Source organism: Lolium perenne, chromosome 7 (assembly GCF_019359855.2).
Source record: "Lolium perenne isolate Kyuss_39 chromosome 7, Kyuss_2.0, whole genome shotgun sequence".
NCBI classification, from domain to species: domain Eukaryota; kingdom Viridiplantae; phylum Streptophyta; class Magnoliopsida; order Poales; family Poaceae; genus Lolium; species Lolium perenne.
The window spans coordinates 177,930,105-177,952,981 of NC_067250.2; the positions used below are offsets into that span (position 1 = coordinate 177,930,105).

General features: G+C 45.9%; 2 protein-coding genes, 1 long non-coding RNA gene and 1 pseudogene across 4 annotated transcripts; 2 read left to right on the forward strand and 2 right to left on the reverse strand.

Annotated features, from left to right (window-relative positions):
- The first annotated feature begins 641 nt into the window (after window positions 1–641).
- Window positions 642–5,533, forward strand: LOC127315709 (disease resistance protein RGA5-like; annotated as a pseudogene).
- Window positions 5,534–6,160: 627 nt separating this feature from the next.
- LOC139830011 (uncharacterized) lies at window positions 6,161–7,348 on the forward strand. Its single transcript, XR_011748360.1, has 2 exons — window positions 6,161–6,327; window positions 6,423–7,348. It is a non-coding gene; the product is annotated as an uncharacterized lncRNA (long non-coding RNA).
- Window positions 7,349–11,554: 4,206 nt separating this feature from the next.
- Window positions 11,555–17,472, reverse strand: LOC127314802 (uncharacterized). 2 transcript variants are annotated; one of them, XM_051345329.1, is made up of 4 exons: window positions 17,144–17,472; window positions 16,938–17,053; window positions 13,021–13,190; window positions 11,555–12,323 (listed from the first exon to the last, which is right to left on the reverse strand). In XM_051345329.1, the coding sequence occupies exons 1-4, from the start codon at window positions 17,229–17,231 to the stop codon at window positions 11,882–11,884; spliced, it is 816 nt and encodes a 271-aa protein (XP_051201289.1). In that variant the 5' UTR covers window positions 17,232–17,472; the 3' UTR covers window positions 11,555–11,881. The 2 variants fall into 2 exon arrangements, with proteins under 2 accessions (XP_051201289.1, XP_051201290.1); XM_051345330.1 differs by having other exon boundaries at window positions 16,938–17,050; window positions 17,144–17,471.
- A 624-nt stretch (window positions 17,473–18,096) lies between these two features.
- On the reverse strand, window positions 18,097–21,221 carry LOC127314801 (protein ENHANCED DISEASE RESISTANCE 2-like). Its single transcript, XM_051345328.2, has 3 exons — window positions 21,018–21,221; window positions 18,889–19,817; window positions 18,097–18,364 (listed from the first exon to the last, which is right to left on the reverse strand). Coding segments are annotated over exons 2-3 (930 nt in total). The 5' UTR covers window positions 21,018–21,221; the 3' UTR covers window positions 18,097–18,363.
- Window positions 21,222–22,877: the final 1,656 nt, after the last annotated feature.

Consider the following 22,877-nt stretch of genomic DNA (forward strand, 5'->3'; position numbering starts at 1 on the left):
GGCCGAAGAACGCCGCGGCCGCGAAGCGCGCGTTGGCTCCACCCACGTCCGGGAAGAAGGTGGTCTCCCGGAAGAAGGCCGCGCCGACGCCTCCAAACGCCTATGAAGGTGCTTGATGGCGCCATGGTGGAAGAGGAGGAGGAGATGGCGCCGTGTTGCATTTTTTTGGTGATGGTGCCGATGAGAGGGGGGAGATGATGATTTTGTGATGTAAACTATTAAACCATGCATCTATAATCTTCATTTCCTAGTTTGTTTGGAAGACAATTGTGATGAATTGTGATGATATTTGTGTTTATGTGCAATGATATTGTGATGAGAGTTTGAGGGTTTGAGGGTTGAGGCAAATAGTGGAACCCTCAAACCCTTTTAAGGGTTTGAGGGTTCCACTATTTGCCTCAACCCTCAAAATTTAAGGGTTTAAGGGTTCCACTAAATGCCTCCTATTTTTCACACCTCCAACCCCTCCAATTTTACCAATTCTCGACCCTTATAGCTATAAGGGTTTAATTGTTCCATTAGACATGCTCTTACTCTTCTTCTCTCAGTAGTCAGCCCGTTGCTTTCGATCGATGCAGCACAGCATAACTTTCTTCTTTTTTCAGTTATTTTGACGTGATTCTTCGTCCTTGTATTGTACTTCCGTGTGGTTTTGGTACGGATTCTTACGGTACAGAGTTGGATATGTTCCCCACTCTTAATCGTGGTTTGCCGTTCCACCGATTGCAGAGGCAACTGCGAATTAGAGGTTCAGAGTTAAAGTTCAGGATTCTTTTCTTCAGCTTTTGCTCTGTATAATTACACCAAAACGAGGTAATATGAGATGTTACTTCTATGAACGAATCATGTGCCGGTTTTGCTTATCCTTTCCTCTGAAAACGGCTATGCTTGCATCACAGAGTTTGAACACCGGACACTCGAGAGCAGGCACAAGGGAGATGGAGGTCGCGGCCAGGGCGATGAGCCCCGTCATCTGCAAGCTCGGTGAGCTGCTGGTGGGTGAATACAATCTGGAGAAGCGAGTGCAGAACCGTGTGAAATCGCTCCACACCGAGCTGGAGCTTATGCACGCCGTCCTCCGGAAGGTCGGCAAGGTGCCGCCGGACCAGCTCGACGAGCATGTCCAGATCTGGGCTGCCAAGGTGAGAGATCTCTCTTACGACATGGAAGATGCCGTGGACGACTTCATGGTGCGAGTGGACGGCCCCAGCGACAAGCCAGCGAACATGAAGAATCGAGTCAAGAAGTTCCTCGAGAAGACTACCAAGATGTTTACCAATGGCAAAGCACTTCATCAGATCTCTGACGCCATCGAGGAAGCTCAGATCCTCGCCAAGGAGCTGTCGGAGCTGCGTCAGAGGTATGAGCTTGACATGGGAAGATCCAGCATTGGTGCTACTATTGATCCTCGCATGGTAGCTCTGTACAAGGATGTGGCGGAGCTTGTAGGCATTGACCGCACCAGGGATGAGCTGATCCACAAGCTGATTGGTGAGAGCATCTCCACTCGTCCCCCCGACGAGGCCCCCGAGCGACGTTTTTTCCATCCGGACGGCGAAATTCGGCCCAGTCGCGCCCCCGGTTCCTCGTTTTCGTCCGGATTTGGCCCTTAATCCATCCGGCGAGCCCACGCCACCCCGGCCCCCCGGGGCGCGCTCGGGGACTCCGGACGAAAGATTTTGGCGCGAAACGGCGTGTGGACCCGTGTAGTCGGCGACTGGAAAACCAAATCCTGTCGATTTTCCCTCCAATTTGCTTGCATATCCCCATTCCCTCCAATTTGCTTGCATATCCCCATTCTCTCCCGCCGAAATCCCCCAATCTCCTCGTCTTCCAGCTCCAGTTCCTGGCGGCGTCTTCTCGTCCACCACCACTCTCCTCCTCGTCTTCTCGTCCACCACGCCGACGGGAGGAACGACAAGTTCGACGGCAGGTGGCGGGAGATGCTCGCCAACCAAGGCGTCCGGATCGCCCTGCTGAAGACGACGGCGGCGGCGAAGAAGAGGAACACAGACTTGGCGTTCCTCATGGGCGGCGGCGACATGGAACTGATGGACGAGGAGACGAGGAATTGGTACCAGGGCCACCGCAACGACATCCTCCGAGCCACTCCGGCCAGTCCTTCGTCGTCTCCGCCGGCTCCTACCTCGTCTGCCTCACCATCTACCTCGCCGATCGCGGCCGCTTCGACGTCCACCGCCGCCGGGTTCATCATCCGCCGCCGCAGCCTCTTCGGCCACGACGTGTGAGGAAACTGGTCCGTCGGACGAAGCCGTGCCGGCCGGGACTGCCGACGAGCCTGTTTCCGTGTAATTTCCCTCCGATCGCCGATCTGTGGCTGATCCTTTTGCTCCTTTTGCCGATCATCTGGCCGTACTTGTAGCGCGGGACGGCGGTTTGTTTGAATTTAAACTCTATCCGCCGAACTCCGGGTGGACGACTGGAAATACGGTACTCCCCACGCCTTAATTTCGTCCAATCCGGAGGTAGTTTCGTCCGGATTTGGGCGTGGGGAGCCCAAACGAGTGGGGATGCTCTGACGACGAAACGTCCAACACGCAAATGAAGACAGTCTCTATTGTTGGCTTTGGAGGGTTGGGCAAAACAACCCTCACAAAATCAATTTATGATAAAATCAAAGCCCAGTTTGACTGTGTGGCTTTTGTCCCTGTGGGCCAGAATCCTAATCTGAAGAAAATCTTCAAAGATATACTCTATGACCTTGATAATAGAATATTCAGTAATATTCATATAATACAGAAAAGGATGAAAGGATACTCATCGTTGAACTCCGTAAATTTCTTGCGGACAAAAGGTACGCATCACCCACCCTGTGTGTCCTTTACTGTTTTTAAAGAGCATCAGATGGCTAGCTTATACTCAATATCTTTTCTTTATCTGTGTTTCTGTTGTAGTCTTGCATATACTGTGCTCCCATTTTGTGTTTGTTCTCCAAATTTCACAGTTGGCAGTTCTCACCTATAGTATATTTCTGCTAGCAATAGTTACCATTTAATAACCATCTTCCTTATAAAGAACACATTTAGTTGTATCTCATTCCAATTTACAATTAGTGTTCTCATTTCTCTGGCATAGGTACCTCATCATAATTGATGATATATGGGAAGAAGAAACATGGAAATATATAAATTGTGCTTTCTCAAAGAATAGTCTCAGTAGCCGGATAATCACAACAACACGCAAAGTTGGTGTCGCTAAAGCATGTCTCTCTTCTGCCCATGACATAATTCATGAAATGAAACCTCTGTCTGCTGAAGAATCACAGATACTCTTCTATAGAAGAATATTTCAATGTGATAGCAGCTGTCCAGATGATCTACAGGAAGTATCAAAGGATAGAAATGCGGTGGTGTACCGTTAGCCATCATTACAATGGCTAGTCTTTTGGTTAGTAATCAACAGGTAAAACAAAAGGATGAGTGGCTCCATTTGCTCAGCTCTATTGGCCATGGACTTACAGAAGGTGCTACCGTGGATGACATGAGGAAGATATTGTTGTTAAGCTATCATGATTTGCCTTGTCATCTGAAGACTTGTTTTCTATATCTTAGCATATTTCCAGAAGATTTTGAGATTGACAAAGAGTGGCTAATATGGAGGTGGATAGCTGAAGGTTTTATCCAGCGTGGAAAAAAAGGAAGTACTATGTTTGAGGTTGGAGAAACATACTTCAGTGAGCTCATGAATAGAAGCTTGATCATGCCTGGAAAATTAGATGAACAGGGAGAGGTGATATCTTGCCGTATACATGACATGGTGCTTGATCTCATATATTCATTGTCAAGCAAAGAAAACTTTGTCACTGTGTTAGACAATACTAGGCGGCACATGCCTAATCTGCATAGCAAAGTTCGAAGATTATCGCTGCAAAATAGCACGGTGAAAATCGATGAACACCAGTTTGGTATGTCAAAAGTCAGGTCATTTGCTATTTTTCTTCCTGCTGCCGGTTATTGGTTGTCATCTCTTTCAAGTTTGCAGTATTTACGTATACTGGAACTAGGAGCTGGTAGACCTTACAATTCTGATGGCAGAGTGGACAGTGCACATGGTATTAGAGTTGAGCATATTAGAAATTTATTTCACCTAAGGCAACTAGTGATCAACGACTCAGGTGTTAAGGAACTCCCACATGACATAGGCAAGTTACGGTTTTTGCAATCACTGGACATACGTGGATCTGGTATAAAAGAGTTACCCGCAAGTTTCGTTCAGCTACAGCATTTGATACGTCTATGTCTCGGTGATGGAACAGTACTGCCAAAAGGAGTCGGGAACTTTTTTTTTTTTGAAACCGTACGCCCGAAGGCATACGAAACTTGTATTCATACGAGTCGGAAAACATTACATATGACAACACACGTACAAATACGAAAATACAAGGAGGATACAAGCAGTAGAGCTGGCTCCACCAAACCTTGCGGAAGACCCCAAATCAGAAAAAAGTTGCAGCGCCTTGTTTGGTCTTCACTGATACCACCACCGCCTCGCCGCATCGATGCCGTCCACCATCGCTGGAGGCCAGAAGAAACGCGGAAGAACGGCATACCTGGAGATGAAGGATCTCCTTGCACATACGCGTTAGTGAGCCGCAATATCCACCAGCTCCGAAGAACCAGATCTAATCCAGAGATTTCCATCGGCCGGAGGCAACGACCATATTGGCCGCGCTCCCCGAGCTCCTTCACCACCGGGCCTGGAGACGACGCCACTCCATCTTGCAGAAGACGGACAGGCCCCTCCACAGCTTGCCAGATCCAACGCCAGCAGAAGCTTGCCGCACCTCTGAGCGAAACGCCCAACAAAAGACACCAAATCCTCACACGCTCCTGAAAGAACGGGAGGGACCAAGCGCCCACGACCTCCCCGCCGGAGATCAGATCTCCGACGAAACGCGGAAGGAGTCGGGAACTTGACATCCCTTGAAGTGCTGAAAGGAAGAAAAGTGTCATTCTCATTTATTGACTCTGTGAAAGAGTTGTCCAACCTGACAGAGTTAAGGGTGCTCCATCTTTACTGTTATGAAATGGGCAAGTGCATAGCTCTGATGGAGTCTCTTGGCAGCTTGCGCAAACTGCAATCTGTGAAGATTGATGGAAGTTACGAGCTGATGAAACTCATGAGTGCACGCTGGGTGCCCCCTCCATGCCTCCGCAGGTTTGGGGCACAATATGGCTTCTTGACACTGCCGAAATGGATTAATTTAACATCACTTCCCCACGTCTCCTTTCTGTCCTTATGGGTGATAAATTTGCACAAGGATGACATCAACATTATTGGGATGCTTCCTGCTCTTCGCTACCTCTTCCTGTATGTTGACAATGAAGACAGGTGGAATATTCCTTTATCCGTCGTGAGGGCCGGTGCATTCCCATCTGCCATAGAGTGCGTGTTCCGTGGGATTATGACGTGGCCGTGTCTGTTTGCACCTGGAAGTATGCCACGGCTTAAGCGTCTTTACATGGAGATCCGGCTGCGCGTTCGGTTAATATGGTTAATTCGGTTCGGTTAATACGGTTTTTCGGTAAATACAGTTTCAATACTTCGGTAAATACGGTTTCGTATAAAAATACGGTTCGGTTTCGGTAATAACCATATAAATTCGGTTCGGTTTCGGTAATAACCAAATTAACCAAAGTTGACGCGAATTTTTGAATAACATCCATTTTTATGGACATATATTTGGTTTTTCTACTTTTTAATACCAAACTAAATGTGTTACAGGAGAAAGAAATGCTAAGTAATGAAAATGCGGCCAAAATAAAAATAAATGCATCAATATTGGGGACTAGAAGTCTAGAACTCACGATCTGTCACAAACTTATGTATACTAGCACGTACAGACCACAAATCTAGAGTAGCTCTCTTGCCTAATATGCACGTCAAAGATATATAAAAGTCTAACGTGAATTTGGGATGGGCTTAGAAAGAAAAATTCTTTGTTTCATTGGGATCTTCGGTTTTCTTCGGTTAACCATGGTTTTTTCGGTTTTTAACTGAATTAACTGAAGTGTATATGGTTAGCACTTTTGCTAACTGAAACCTAACCATAAAACCATAAAAACTGAAATTCGGTTTCGGTTAGGTTTTTTTCGGTTCGGTTTTCGGTTTCAGTTCGGTTATGTGCAGTCGGACATGGAGATGTCTCATCATGCGAACTACCAAAGTGGTGAGGTTGATGTGACCATGGCGCACCTCCCTTCTCTTGAGCTTGTCACGGTTGATTTTAGTGATGACGCTAGTAGCGACGCTCGTGGTGCGCTGATGCGTGCAGGGGAGGCCCACCCCAACCGTCCCACCATTGAGGTAAAGACTACTCATTATTAATAAATAAATGTTTGACTTTCTCCCTCGCCGATGATGTGGTTGATTTCCTCACTTCGTTTCCCTTATCATTTCAGATAACTCAATGGTAGCAGCAGCTCCTCAATTTAGTCGTCATATATCGTTGATGGTGCCATGCCTCCAACTTCCCTGGTCCCTGCTGCTTCAAACAACGACTTCCAAGATGCCCAGCTTGCAGTGTGAGTTGTATTCTTTCTCCGTCGACACAAGCTCAACCCCCTCCAGGCCTCCACCTAGTCCTTATCCCCTTCGCAAACTCCTCCTGGCCTCAGAATTTTCATTCTCTCTCCGTACACAGCCACCGAAGAAACAACTCCTTGGGGATTTTCAGGAGTGCTTCACCAGAGAGGTGCGAGACGAGGAGTCCGCCGCCGATGACCATGCATCTTCGAGATCTCCGCCGATGAGCGCGGAGCGGATGCGTCCATCTTCTAGCGCCGGGAGGCCGCCGCCGAGCATGAAGACGGCTGGCAAGCGCTAGAAAAGGCGTTCATGAACTAGCGCGGCGAGGCCTCCGCCGACAAGCCCGCACCGGGGAGAGCAGCACCGAGCACACAGCCGTGAGTACCGCCGTCATCGAGCACGAGGGAGAGGCTGCCGCCGTCGAGCACGAGGGACAGGCTGCCGTCGTCGAGCATGGCGAGGTCGTCCACGACAAGCACATCACATGGAGGCTGCCGCCGTCGAGCGCGAGGGACAGGCTGCCATCGTCGAGTGTGGCGAGGTCATCGACGACAAGCACATGGAGGCTGCCGCCGTCAAGCGCGAGGAGGTCGTCGAGGACAAGCACGAGGAGGTCCGCGCCATGGCGAATCTGGCGACAGGCGCGTTGCTTGACAGATTTTTTTCCTCTTTCCCTACATATTGATCCGCCGTGTTCTTACTTTTTTGATGAAATACTCGTCGATATTGATCCGCCGTGTGCTCGCTGATGCTATTGTTTTTGAACAACTGAATGGAAGCCGCTGTTCATAAGATCGAATATACATTCCCTAATTTTGGCTTGGTTTTCGTAGATTTTTTTGCCCGCCACTGTAGTGAGGAGATCTTACTCTTGAGTGTGCGGACGTTGCCTTGGTAGGCGGTGCAGATGAACTTGGCCTCCGGCGGCCACCGGTCACGGTCTGCGCAATAAGCAAAATCCAAGGATTAGACGGCGGAGTGAGCGGTAGCAGATGAATGATCGATTGGGGTGGGGTGTCGAGGAGGAGGTCGCAGATTTTCGGCAGAGGCAAATCCAGGCTCGACATCTTCTCCCTCTCCCTCTCTCTTCTCCGGTGGTGGCTGAGCGAGGCGAGGAAGCTTCTGGAGGCGGAGAGATGGAAGGAGAGGGGGACAAATAGAGCGGGAAAATGGGAGAGAGTGAGTGGGCTGGCAGGCGGACGCAATGGTAGTACGACCTGACCAAAACGGGACGCGCTCGGCCGTTTGTTTTGGATCGTTTGGGTGATCGCGTGGGTCCTTTTATGTCGTACACTGCGCCCGACACGGCGACCTAAAAAGCCGCTACGTGGTTCGCCTTCCCTGGGTGGCGCTGCGCCATGGCAGGCCTCGACGGGACCGCAATGGTGGGCGGGAGAACGCGCGGGAAAAGGTCCCGCGCGCACCAGGATTCCCGCGCGCGCGAAAAGGTCATGGGCGCGCGCTCGCGCTCCAATTTCCCGCAAGGCCGCCGGCTATAAAAGACGGCGCCGGCCTCGCAGACCTCACACCCGCTCCGCCGTCCTCTCCCCCTCTACCTTCTCTGGCGCCCTCTCCTCCTCCATCGCCATGCCGTGCACCCTGCAGACCACGTGGGCCAAGCTCTCCCTCGCCGCCCGGGCCAGGTTCCCGCGGACGGAGGAGGAGAAGCGGCAGGACGCGCGTTGAGTCGCCGACGACGAGGCGATCCGCGTCGCCGCCCAGGGGCGGCGAAGAAGGAAGAGGACGCGGAGCTGGTGGAGGCGGCCGTGAACGGCTGGCACGAGGCCACGAACGTCTGGTACGAGGCCGCGGAGGAGGAGGCAGTGCCCGCCGCGAAGGAGGAGCCCTCGACGCGGAGGACTACTTCCACGACCTCGAGATGGCGAAGATCAACGTCGCCATCGACGAGCGTCTCGCCGACCTCACGCGTGTGACGAAGGAGCACGAGGCCACCGTCTGGGCCGGCCGCCGCCATTTAGGCGACCTCATCGGCCAGAAGAACGAGCTCCTCGCTCTGCAAGCAGCCCGCCACCTCCTCCAACGGCCCTCGCCCGAGCGGAGCGCGGCCGCCAAGAGCGCATGCGTCGTCGGGAGGAGAACCACAAGGCCTAGGCCACCGGCCACGTCCGCCTAGAGGCACTGACCGTTGTGGAACGTGCCGCCGCGCAGGAGCTCGCGTTGTGCGGGAAGTGGATGGTGACGCCGCAGGAGGCGGAGCGCGAGCGCGTCCAAGCTGCGAGGATGGAAAGGAGGAGGGCGGCCGGAACGTCGCAAGAGGGCCACCGCCAAGCAACCCAGCTGGTAAAGCTGGAGTGAAATCCTCACGCGTATAGACCGCCCGTGTCGAGTGAAATCCACGGCCCAGGCGGCGAGTCGCCGGCGAGGCCGCCGGCCCCGTTCGTAGCTAGACTAGTAGTAGGTAAATTTAATAAAAATGTAATATCTAATTTTAATGAAAAATGAAGCTATCTTCCTATGACACGCGGGCCAGGGGCGGATGCAAGCGGCCAGCGATCGGCGTCCGCGGCTACGCAAACGCGGCCTAGATTTAGGCCGGCTTTGGGTCGTCCCGAACGCCGCGGCCATCCATTTTTGAGATGATCCGCGCGTGGGCCGGGTTTTTGTCCGGTTAGACCTGTCCGAACGCGCGGGCGCGGGGATGGGTGGCCGCGTCAGCGATACCCTGAGTACCTGACGGTTGTGCCTCTGGCACGGGCACAGTCACGGCTTCTCTCCCTTTGATTTGCTTACTTTCCCATTCCAATTCATGTTTTGAATTTTGAACTTGCTTTCTCTCGGCCTCTTCTTCGTTGGCGATTATGACGAGGGGCTGACCCGGGAGAAAATGTTTTGTGATGTGTCTGATGTTTGGCTGGGGCCTGGGGGCGCTTGCTTTGCAGGTTCAAATAGTTCAAACGTTCTTTGAAATTAAGGAAATTGTAGAAACCACACTCATTATTGATATGTCTCCGAGGCACAAACTACTCAAAGCCTATTTGATTTGTAGAATTCTTAGAACACACGTATAGGAAAATCAAAGATTAGAACGGCATGTCTAGTCAAATCCTACATGATACCGCCGATGCACTGTCCGACACGTCCCCCTTCGCTCGTGAGCTAATCCTCAGGTGATTAGGGTTCTCTGTCTCCCGTCGTCGGCCACCTCCGATCTGATCGCCTATGTGGCCTTCGGGCCATGGAGGTGGGACGGATCACAGCTCTTGTCGGCGGGAGGGCTTTGTTTCTCAGTTTTGGGAGCTTCGTCCCCGTCTTTAGGGTTTTTGTTTGTAGGGGTGGCGCTCAGGTGGTGGTGGCGTCGCCTTGTTCAATAATGGTTCCCCGGCTTCAACCCCATCTCGATGGCGACGTCGAGAAGCTTGTGGGTGTGGTGTGGTCTTCGAGGATTTTCATCTGGCTCTGGGGATTTTCGGATCCTCAAGGAGCTTCATCGGCAGTTCATCCTACTTCTTCGTCTCCAGGACGGATGTGGTCTTTTCGACACGTTTGGCGACTTCTCATCCGCAACCAATAATGTCAGGGTGGCTCAGGAAGGAGCGGCAGCGCGCCGTCGACACGGTCTGGAGGTTGAAGATGAAGGGCTTCTCAAGGATCTCATTGTAATTTTCGTTTTTTCTTGAGCTGCTTTGTACTGTTCGGTGTTTCTTTTAATGCCAGTGTCCTATTCGCAAAAAAAATCCTACATGATTTAGAACCTACATGAATTTTATCAAGTAGCATTTAAGAATTGTAAGATGAGATTTGAGTCGATGAAAATTTTCCTCCGAAACATAGAGCAATCCAATCGTATAGTAGAAAAAATCTCTATGCATTTCCAAAGATTCTAATCCTACGAATCAAACGGTGCACATAAAGTTTCTAAGGAATATGAAAAAGCATAGGATTAGGATGTCATGTCTATTTGAATTCTATGGAAACATGAACTGTGTTTGATTGTAGCTAAAGATTTTTTCATGAGATATGACCTAATGTTTATTTTCCTATAGAATTTACACTACAAGATTTATATAGGATTACTTTCTATAAGATATGCTTTTATTGATTCAAACAACCTATATATAAAATTCCCATAGGATTCAAATTCCACATAATTTATAGAAAAATCTTATGAATTAAAAGAGCCGTAAGGATTAAAATTCTACAAAATTCCTATGACATTCCTTTGAATCAAACGAGCTCTCACTTTACGTGTATTTTGCTCAAATCACTAACTATACGATGTAATCCATCGCATAGATATCCAATTATTAAGATTAAGCAGTTTAACAACAAACATGATGGCCACTGATGATGTGGCTTCCTCGTGTCATCAAGTTTTAGCCAAATCTAAAAAATGATAAATATCTTAAACGGTGATCTTAACTTTTTCAAACTTTCCCTGATTTGTCAGTTTATATTATTTCGATTATTAGGATTTAACTTAAAAAAAAGTTTGATAAAAGAGGCTAGTTAATGACACGTCATTAACACAAAATCATGACCATTAAAAATGGCTAAAAAATTCTTCGAGCCATGGCTCATCGAGGTAGGCATGTTCCAAAATAGCACATGGGTGAGAAATTTGGCTAAATTTAGAGACGTTGGCACTTGGCACGTTGCCAACGTGTTGGAGACAATAGGGTGAACTTTGTCGCGTTTACGGAAACAGGTAAACAAGATTTTCCAGTGCATGTGCCCGATCGTTGGTTTCAATTTCCAATCGGTGACCATGCCTTTATTATTCAGTGTTTTGCATAAAATTCTATCTGCAAAATAAAACCAGCATGTTAAAAGTTCTCTCGTTACTCGACAACTTCCATCAGGATATAACCCCATTCCAGGAATAAAGGTGATTTTAGCATTACGGCCGCGCGTCCCAGACAGTTCCCTCGCGATTTCAACTGGGGTCACTGCTACACAACGCTGGCCTTCGTATCTCTGACAAGACAGGTGAAAACAGAAATAGCAAAACTGAACTAAATACCAGAGCAAGCTCGTCCGAACAAGATGAATAATCACGATGGCAGGTTCATCTGCACGTCAGTGTATACATATATAGAATAATAAAACTCTTTGAAGAAACACGATGTGCTGTAATTCAGGCTGTTATACTACATTACACTTGAGACACCTCTCTGCCCTGTAAATCAACTACAAAGATAACATGGGATGTTTACGTCTTCACACGCGGCTCATGTACACTCAACACGAATAAAAGATTTGTGATTGTACACAGATACCACAGTATATCCAAGGTTTGTACATCCTCTAAACTATGATGTGCTCTGACAGGGGCAGAAAAGCTGGAGCGCCATCGTTAGAACAGTCTCAGTCTCTAGCTACTATCAGCTCCTTTGGACTCTCTAAGCCACGCTTGCAGTTTGAGTTCTTGCTCTTCTTTGAACTTTTTGTAGCTCTCTGCCGTGTAGGATATATCAGCACCAGACACCCTCTGATCCACAGTAGCTGCATTTTTTTTTGCTGACAAACGGCTTGAAATGAGGGTGTCGTCCCTTTCTGCATCTGAGGGTGTCGATGCACCATGTCCTCCGGCTTGTGATGATTCTGGAGCTGTAGATGACACTGACTTATCCGAAATGTCATCGTTCGTTGCCAAGTCAGTTTGTGGCCATCTTAGAATGGATGCCTTTTGCTTTGCAGTGTTGAACATAGAAGACAAGTAGTTCTTGCTACTTCCACCATTAGTTGCGCCCAAATCGTCACATGCTTCCGAGCTTTTGTCTGATTGGAACCCCCAAATGGGGTTCTGTATTAACCTGAACACAAGAATTCTTTTCTCAAACCAAATAAAGAGGATAAGTTCCTCTAAAAACAAAAAAAGGAGGATGGGTTTTGTACATAGAATAATATGGTAAAGTGGGGGCTAAGGATTGCCCGAGCCGGTGCAGAAGCCACAGTTCAATATTTGAATTTTTGGTCTTATTAGAATGCACAACTAAAACAAGACTGAAGTTTGATAGACTTTATGCTACATATATAACATATCATATGGACTGCTTCTATATAACATATCATATGGACTGCTTCTGACCTGAACACAAGAATTCTTTTCTCAAACCAAATAAAGAGGATAAGTTCCTCTAAAAACAAAAAAGGAGGATGGGTTTTGTACATAGAATAATATGGTAAAGTGGGGGCTAAGGATTGCCCGAGCCGGTGCAGAAGCCACAGTTCAATATTTGAATTTTTGGTCTTATTAGAAATTTAGAATGCACAACTAAAACAAGACTGAAGTTTGATAGACTTTATGCTACATATATAACATATCATATGGACTGCTTCTATATGAAAATGAAAAGAGGGTCACTGTTCTACAAGCCTATAGATGGTATGAATGCAGAAGCTTTAGCATACTATGAGGCTCCACATTGTGTCAGACAAAAAAAGAACCATAAAATATCTCAAGCCAATGAAGCAAAAAATCAGAAGTTCACAAGATTGGTAAATACTTACCCCCTCTTTGGTTGGGTCTTCGACATTATCTTTAGAGATTTATTTATATCCTTGACCATATCATCAGCGATTGGAAGTCCAAACTCAGTCATGGACCTCACAGCACAGATAGAATCCTCTATATCTTCAGTGTGCAATGTTACCTCACGAGTCTTTTCTGCAACTTTCCCCTGATGAGCAAACCAAAAAGGATATGTTAGAATTTCACAACACGACATCATTGAACATCTCAGCTTGGTTGGTACTATGCCTAGCAAGAACAGATCAAGTCATTGAACAGCTCTGAAAACTAATGAAGTCAGCCAATGCTAAAACATATATGGTGCTACAGGGAAAAAAAGTCAGAACTTACTAAAAAATAACCAAAAGAAAGAAATGGCCTGAACAGTGATGTTAAACAAATAGCGTTGCAGAATGATGCTTCATGAATATTCAAAGTCTTACCATGTTTTGACAGCTATATAAACAGTAGGATCTAGCTTGCTAAAATCAAGAAAACTGAATTCCAATGCTGAAGCTGGCTTTCTCCAAACCAGCCTTTCGCTAATCAAAAATTGGTATTGATTGGCTTTGGGGTGACTACCAAGTTGTGGGTGGTTTGGCTCTGCAACTAAAATGGCCTATTAATATCTGGAATGAGTCGGCCAACTCTGTCATTCTGAAAGAACATGAGCCAGCCAAGTCTGACATAGTGAAAGAGCATGAGCCAGCCAACTCTGTCATAGTGAAAGAACATGAGCCAGCCAAGTCTGTCATAGTGAAAGAGCATGAGCCAGCCAACTCTGTCATAGTGAAAGAGCATGTCACTCTATCATATCTATACCACTATATAATGTCCTAGTTTTGAACTGTGAGCTGCCTCCAGATTATTATCGAACCGCGTCTATTCTGTAAGTTCCCCGCCGGTGGCAGGCAACCACGGCCCTGCTCCTTCATGCTTTCCTCCAGGCGCGCCACTCAACATCCCCCGCGCGAGTGCACGCCTCACCCCACCCGACCGCGGGATGGAGGCGCGCCACAGCTGCGCGGTGGTGGCTGCCGACAACCATGCAGGGGGAGAAGCAGGAGAACGCCGCAGGAGGGGCTCCCCACTGACCCGAGGGGACTGGACGATGGTGCAGGGGAAGGGGATGGGAACGGGTGGTGCACCCCATCGTGGCGGCGATGCCCAATAAAGGGCGGACGACGGAGGAGCTAGCGCGCGTGGAGGCTGCAGCTAGGACGACATCGCCGGCCCTAGGAGGAGTTAGGGCAGCGGCTGAAGGGGGGGGGGGGGGGGGGGGGATGAGGCGGCGGTCCTTGGATTTGGTGCTGCCAGCGAGTTGTACCTGCCGCAGGGGAAGGGAATGACGGGGTGGGGCGGGCCAGACTGGGGCAGGGGCCTCATCGAGCCTAGGCTACCACCTGGAGCAGAGGCAAGTGAAGCAGGGAGGAGGGGAGCATGGCTGCCACGGGGGGAGAGGTGGATGCCGGCGAGGGAGCTAGGCGTGATCCATCCCTTTCACGTTCTCCAGAGCCGTCTTGAGTTAGTTAGCTTTGTAGGTTCAGAGTTCGAGACTTCTCTTTCAGGTTTGTGGCTGCAATTAGGAACAGCACGAGCGGCCGAAAAATATGTGAGAGAATATAGACTTCCCAAATAAGCAATGTTCAAGAAATCGTTAATCGTTAACTTATCGGTTGGTCTCAAAATGGAGATTAATCGCTTATCGGGCGATTAATAGATTTTATCGGTCAGCCATTTATCGTTTTATTTTTTTCTGAACTCTAATTTTTGCACGAAATTTTCTGTAATATGCTATGCAAAAAATAATATTAGAGCATTGAACAAAAGTATTATCTTGACTCCTTGTATTTGAATCAATAAAAATGCAAAATTTGAGCTAATGCATAGTTCTATAACACCATAGGACGGATATATCAACTGCCTAGCCGAATTTCAAATCGGCCGAAATATCGATCATCAATTCATCATACTGAAAATCGGGAGAAATATAAGCTATTAGACCAAAAGTCAGCCAAAATATCGGTCCAGCAATAAATCAGCCGATATTCGAAATCTTATCGGCTACCAGCCGATTCACGATAAATCGGTATCTCAGCCGATTTCTTGAATAGTGCATGTAAGTATATACTACCAGCTGTTAAAGACCATGGATAGCTATTCTCATGGTAGCCCACTAACTTGCATATTTTGTAAAAGGAAACATAAATTTGTGATATCTTTCCAAATGGATACTCATCTTTGATAGATATTTAACAGGAACAACAAAATCATTGATAAAAAAAAGATTATTGGTAAACCATAAGTTATGGCCTACTTATTACTCATGACAAGGAAAATTGATCATGGATTATTAGTCTAACGACTAGTCTAGACTAGTCAGGCGACTAGTCAGGCGACTAGTCTATGAGTCCTAACTTGACTGTCGACTAGCTTGTTCGACTCGACTAGAGCGGTCGAGCGACTAGTCATGGACTAGTCTAGACTAGTCGTGGTAATTCGACTCGATGGACTCACTTAGGGCATGAACAATTGTCCAGAGGTATCGATGGATAACTGTCTAGGTTATAGCATTATTATGTTACGTAACTTGTGTTGAACAAATGTCGATTTTAGTTACTAAATCCCCTATCTGGTTGCTATATATGATAGTATTTTGTACTAACTACTATCAAAGTACATATCGACTAGTAGAGCACTAGTCTAGATTAGTCATGATTAGTTTATGAGTCGGTACCCCAACGACTCGGCTCGACTCTTCGACTCGTAATCCTTGAAATTAATCATTCAATATAATTGGCATAACGACTGAGTGCATCTATTTCCTAACTTCCATAGTTTTGATTTGGCACATGAATTTGGTTTATCTCATTGTGAAAATATGATTAGCATAATAAGTCCGAGTTCTGAATTTTGAGAGATCTATGTAATTAAACTTTTTCCAAACATGAGCAACACAAATATTTTTAATTATGTTTTGTTACAAATGTGCCAAAAAGATAATTTCACACAGAGCATAGATTTTTCTATTCATACAATCTTCCTTGAGATAATCACTTATTATATTAGTTTACTTCCGTGAACTGAATCCTTATCCTATGATATTGGTTTAAAACTTAGGTACACAAAACCACACGTGCAAGTGCAAGGCACGTGCCTTTTACTAGTAGTATGTTAAAAGTGAACTCCAAATAATAGAAATACAGCAGGCCCATCATATTACTTTATAGTTCCAGAAACGTATATTACTTCATTCATTAATAAGCTACCAAGATCATATTCAAGGGACAAGAACCCTTCTACGCATAAGAAACTTTCCATCCAATCCTTGTCCGACACACCAAATCAATCCGTTTGTGGGTGGCATCAAGGTGCAGCATCCCATTGGATGTTGCATTGTACAAGGATTGAACCACATAGCGTCGTCCGTGCAGTAGTTCCGAACGGACAATATCGCACTGCTCAGTCTATATAGACACAACATTCATGGTTGCCTCATGCCTGAGGAAGTATGCTAATAGTGCAATACCGAACAAAAATAAATCATAATAAGACATCAAGCACCACAGTGGAGAAAGCATCCCATGGTATCATTGGTAAACAGTAAGGATAGATGATAGACATACATGTGCACGACTAACACGGCGCTAGTAGATTGGTATATTGTAACCAAATAATTGATAGTAATCAAGTTGTATATTCACAAAAAGTTAATCTGACCCGACCTAATTCCCTTAATCAAGACAAGCCAAATTATTCAAATGGACGCTCACAGCGGAGCACAGATGCCAGATTGTCAAGCGAGAACTGGTATAAATCCTAATCCCAATGAGCAACATATAGCATGCTTAAAAGCAAATCATCGTTATCAGAACTGAACAAAGAGCAAATTAAGAAGGGGAAGGGGGCGCTGGACCTTGACGTCTAGGAGGATGGGCATAGATGCGTTGGCGTGCTGCTGGACGAAGTAGAGCCCGACGGAGGGCTCGTTGGCGACGTGCTTGATCATCTCGTCTACCCCCTCCTTCACTGCTGGACCGAATCACGCGGGTCAGCGAGGTGCTTGACGGAATTCCCCACAGAACACAAAAAGAAAAAAAGATCGGATGGTGTAATTATTACCGCAGAGGAAGCCGTCGGCGGGGGAGAGGTCTGATGATGACGGTGAGGACGACGCGACGGCGGAGGAGGAGGGGGAGGGGCTGTGCATGTCCGTGTCCGCCGCAGAGCGCGGCGGCCGACCATCACGGGCGGAGCCGATGCCGCCTCTCTGCTCCTCTTCTCGAAGAGGAACTCAGATTAGACTTGAGAGAAAAGAGGAGGTTAGAGAGAGGAAAGAATTCGCCGGAATTCGGGCACGACGAGGGCGTCGATGGCGGCAGCGACGGCGAGGAGGGGACAAATACAGAGGAGAAATAGGATGGTGGGTGGGGTGATGTGCTATGCTGGCCGCAGGTGGGCTTGTTAAAAACAAATTTAAATTCAACAGGATATTTGAAAGATTTGAATTATTAGGCCGTTCTGGTTCAAAGGAATTTAATATGAATTCTCGAGCATTCTGTTCCACAAAAACATGTGCAGTTCGTTTGTTTTGTAGAACTAGAAACCAGGGAAAATTTGCATATGTTCTGCTTCGCATGCAATTCTGAAGAAGAAAAATCCGTTGAGTACTCTAAGGGGTATTTTCCTATTTCAATAACTATGGGCATGGCATACACAAAATCTAGACTTTGAATTCTTATTGATACATTTTTCTTATTCATGCGTTTTTGAAATCCTAAGAACCAAAAAGGATCTTAGATTTTTGTGTGTAGGACCTCTGATACTATGATTCCTCCTTTGGATAAAATTGTCGGTATGATCATGCATTCATGCTACAATTGTAACACAAACTGTAGATTTAATTCTTTGCCCTGTTCATAAAAACAGACAAGGAAACCAATGTGTTCCTTTACATGTTGCCAACCAAAAAATTATACTGTAATCAAGTTCATCTTCCTTGATGTATTTGATGCCCCTTTTACCAGCGTCAAAGTCAAACTGCATTTGCACTTCACACGATTCTACCAGGGAGAGAATGCAACACAACATCTCAATTTCTGGATTAAAAGGCAATCCAGTTTATATGTACAGAATAATGTACTGTTGACCAGTATGCATAATTTTTACAGCAGGGCCCAGCATCATGACAATCGACAACAACTACCTGAGGCCGATCATCATCCTAAGAACTAACTGAATTTTACACAACACTGAAATGACATATTAACTCCAACCAGTGAAGGTCCTTTTGACGGGAGACGGAAGCTATACGATCTCCTCTGGAAAAGGATTCAAGGAAATCTGCAAAAGAGAAACATGTTAACTTCGTCGAAACATGCGGAGCATTTTGGTAACAGATTCTGTAGCCATGATAGAATGCATCAAGATGTTGAATGGGAGTCAGATTACAGCTATAAAACTAACCAGTTCCCCGGTGGGTACACCATGAGATGATGAGAACATCCTATTTGGAAGCATGTTTGTCTAAATTTTCTCTCAAGTAGATAATAATAATGTTGTCAATATAGAGGAGTGGTACAACATGCTCAGCTAACACAGGAATATACCAACATAAGAAAAGAAAAACAGGCTTGAGTGTTCATCATACAAGTCACAACATATCAATATGCCATCTAACTGCAATTGTTTCTCACAGTTACTTGACAGATCTCATTTTCATTTATCTTCTTATTAAGAACAAGCATATTATAAATATTTTGCCATCTGTGAAGGTAAATTTCTACAGATGCAGTTTACTGGAAAGTACCTAATTGTGCGGTTTAGAGGACAGTAGCTAATTACCACGTTGAGTCCGCTGCACTTACCAATTAGTGTTGCCATCGGCGCCTTCTTTGTGGAAGCTTCCGTTTGTGTTCTCTGAGCTAGGCGACTGATCCATTGAGTTGCTCGGGTTTTGTAGAAGTTGGGAAAAACTCCGCCACAATCTTGCAGGCAGAATGGGAGCAGTTTCCTGCTGCTCCTCAGATGGCACTTCATACGTACCAGCTGAACCCGGACTTAACTCAGAGAACCTTACAGCTCCAAGAAGTCTCTCAGGGAGCTCCGATTCAGCTTGACTCTCAATAAGAAATGCTAAATCTACAGTCAATGTCGCCACGTAACCAAACGCCAGATGGACAATTGCATTTGCAACTATAGAAGATCCGATATCTACATCCACTTCAAAGAAATTTGATCCTTGAACATACTTGCAGGAAAGCGCTCTGCCCAGTATGCAGATGGCTTGTTCACCCACAGCTTTTCGAACAATCCAAGGCCCCTTAACTATATTTGCTATCAGTTTAAGTCTGGATTTCCGGAAAGCGTCATCACCTTTCAGAAATTGATCTATTAGAGAGCCCTCAGGTGCAGGTTCCAGTGATACAAAGTAAAATATCGCGCTGTAGTTCTCCTTGCTGGGCAGTTGCAGGTTGAAAGCCCAGACAAAAGGCTGATTACCATGTGAAACCTCCTCGTCAATGGCTTTCCTCACACGATGGTTCTTGTTTTTCAGGACCTCGCAGATTTTTGCTGGGCCTTTGATCCAATCAACTCCCAGAGGCTTTAGAAGATACTGCCCACCAGGTATTTTTGCCTTAGTGGTAACATACTCTGGGCCTCTGACCATAAATGTGTCACCAGGAGGAGTAGCCCAGCCATTAGGACAGTTTTCAGGCGGTAGACAAGGAACTGCTCCTCCTGACCGGACATTCTGTATCCATTGGTCCTCAGCCTCACCATCGGAAAATGCCATCTACAAGAAATGTTAATTCTAGTTAGTTCTCGAAGGATAGAGGTAAGAAAGAGCCCTTCATCTATAAGCGCCAATTAGAGAAATGTTGATGTTTCTTTAGTAGCTCTGCTAAAAGGGAAAACAACCGATGGTTTAACTCCCCAAAATGTTGTCAGCATCAATCGCCTAAGCTCCATATTAATACTTGTGGATAATCATTCACTCACATGTCATCAAATTCGTCGCAAACAGGATCTATTTTATAAGAGTCAAATGAAGCAAGGAGTAAAAGAATTATCAAAGACAATTTTATCAAATTGGATGTATTTTATAACTTTTTTTTTTACCAAATGGCATCTACGACTCCTGCAATGATGCCAGATGCACTTGGAGAAGTGGTCGACACCACCACAGTTTCAGATTGCGTATTTTAGCATCAACACGTAAAGAATATCTAGTTGTGTTTGAAATTCTAAGAGAAAAGGTACACGGTAGCAATTGCAGATGACGCAGAAATATCTCACAAGTCTTGCATTCTGGTAGAAAGTTCACTACGTTACACTAACCAGCCCTGGTAGCGTTATAATGATTTGCTCCTTCGATAGGATGCAATCCAAGCCAGAAATATTGCTACAAGAGATAATCTGCTCAGATCTAAAGCTTGCATCAAATAGGTTGTAATAATAGCTAAACCTATAATAACTAGCTAAAAGTATATCCTCTTCTCAATTAACACCTCCATTACTGCAACTGACCAGATTGCAAACCCTACAAGCTACGGTTTTCCACTTGCGCCAAAGAGGCTCACCGTCACTGGTGCCACAATCGAATCAGGTTAACATCTACCATAGATAAACAGGTAAAAGCATTCTACTTCTTCAGGAAGATTTTATTTTTAGATAAGGGGAGAGATTTTTCTTAGGAAGTTGCACAAATAAGCTCTCGCCAAGACTCCCCCTGTGCTGAACAGCTAAAGAATCGAAGCCCAGCTCAACTGCCCCACCAGCAAAGGAACGAGTTCACGCTCCAAACAAAACCTGAAAACAAGAGGGCTAGCCCTTCTTGAGTCAAATCAGAGTGCTGAATTCGATGGGTTCATCTCCGCCCACCCTCAAACATCGCGTCTCCCCACCAAATTCCTCGGATTGCCTACGAATCGTAGGTGCTAAAGCCGACACAAGCTACGGACTAAGCAAGGGATTGGAGGGACAGTAAGCTCACCGACAGGTTCTTGCGGCGGGATGTATCGATGGATCAACCTGGCGGGCGAGGATCGAGGATTTGCTTGTGGCGATTTGCGTGGGGAATGGGGAGAGTGGGACGGGCGGATGAATCTTGCGTGGGGTTTTGTTGGCTTGTCGTCTAGGGAAGAGAAGATGGAAAAGGCACCGATGATGTGACCACTCATCAAAGATACCTCATGATTTATTTGCCTTCGGCATATAATTAACTGGAAATTAGAAGAAACAAACAAATTCTGATTGATTCTCTCTCTAAAAGAGTTCTTAATAAACGCGTCAGTAGAGTACTGCCCAGGCACTCTCCGAGTTTTCGGAAAGAAATATATACGCGTCATTTCGGATTTTCAATCAGGGATGCTACCTTTTTTTTTTTTTGAATTTAATCAGGGATGCTACCTTTGTTTCAGCTAAACTTCTGAAAAGACCAAATTCAACAATACGGCCAGACATTAGGAGTTAAGCTTAATGTTGGAACCTTTTCAGTGGGCCCCCTTAGAAAATTCTGATATTACCCATTCGTTCATGGAGTGTATTGAGACCAGTGGCGGAGCCATGACAACAACCATGTGTAGTCACTTTCAAACTGTGTAGTCAAATACATATATTTGTACAAATTTTTCAGTATTTTTTTTGCATCCGTTTAGCCTGTAATGCTAAAAAACACTGCTTAAACGTGGCTCCGCCACTGATTGAGACTAAAGTTTTATCCCAGTTTAGAGCATCTCCACTCTCTTATATTTACCTCTTTTTATGTGAGCTTTGTCCAAGCACTGACACGTTCATTGCATATGTATGTTGTGATATTATTTGTTACGCGATAAGCAAATAATGAAAACGATAAAGAAATACACGCAGGGAACACAAGATTTTAACGTGGAAAACCCCTTCCAACACAGAAGAGAAAAAAACCACGGGCGCCAGCCAGCAAAACTTCACTATATTGGGGAACAAACACCGTGGGATATCTTATAATCTGATAAACCCTAGCCGGCGGCTTACAAGAGGTATATATAAACGGTGGCATCGATCCGTATCGCTTCGCTCGTCAGAAGTTAGCATCCCTTTAGAATGAATTTGGATCACAATACAACAAAGGAGGACCTTGAGATAAATTTCATCTTATACCATGAACTTCAACAATCTCCAGAACAAACAAAGAAAACACTTGCTGGCACCAACAGCCAGTTGGACTAAACAGTTATACCAACCAAGCTCGAGCAAAGCTCAAACTTGGAAACAGGAACAGGCTTTGTCATCATATCAGCAGGATTATCATGAGTACTTATCTTGCATACCTTCAGTTTACCTTGAGCAACAAACATAATGGTACTTGATATCAATGTGATTTGTCCGATCATGGAACATTTGATCTTTACTAAGGTATATGGCACTTTGACTATCAGAAAACAACTTCATGCAAGAATCATCTCCACAAATCTCAGCATACAAACCTTTTAACCAAACAGACTCTTTGCAAGCTTCAGCAATTGCCATATATTCTGCTTCAGTCGTAGATTGGGCAACAACAGGTTGTAACGTTGCCTTCCAACTCACAGCACGTCTACCAACAGTGAATACATAACCTGCGAGGGACCTTCTCTTATCCAAATCGGCAGCATAATCTGAATCCACATAGCCTGTGAGTCCCGCACCAGTCTTGTCAAACTTCAAGCAAGCTTTGGATGTGCCACAAAGGTACCTGAAAATCCACTGAACAACTTTCTAATGTTCTTTACCAAGATCAGCCATGTATCTGTAATATCCTAGGTTTAGAGGCAACAAAATGAGAGAACACCAAAGTGTGCATTGCATTCATGCATAGAAAATCTGGGGAATTTTC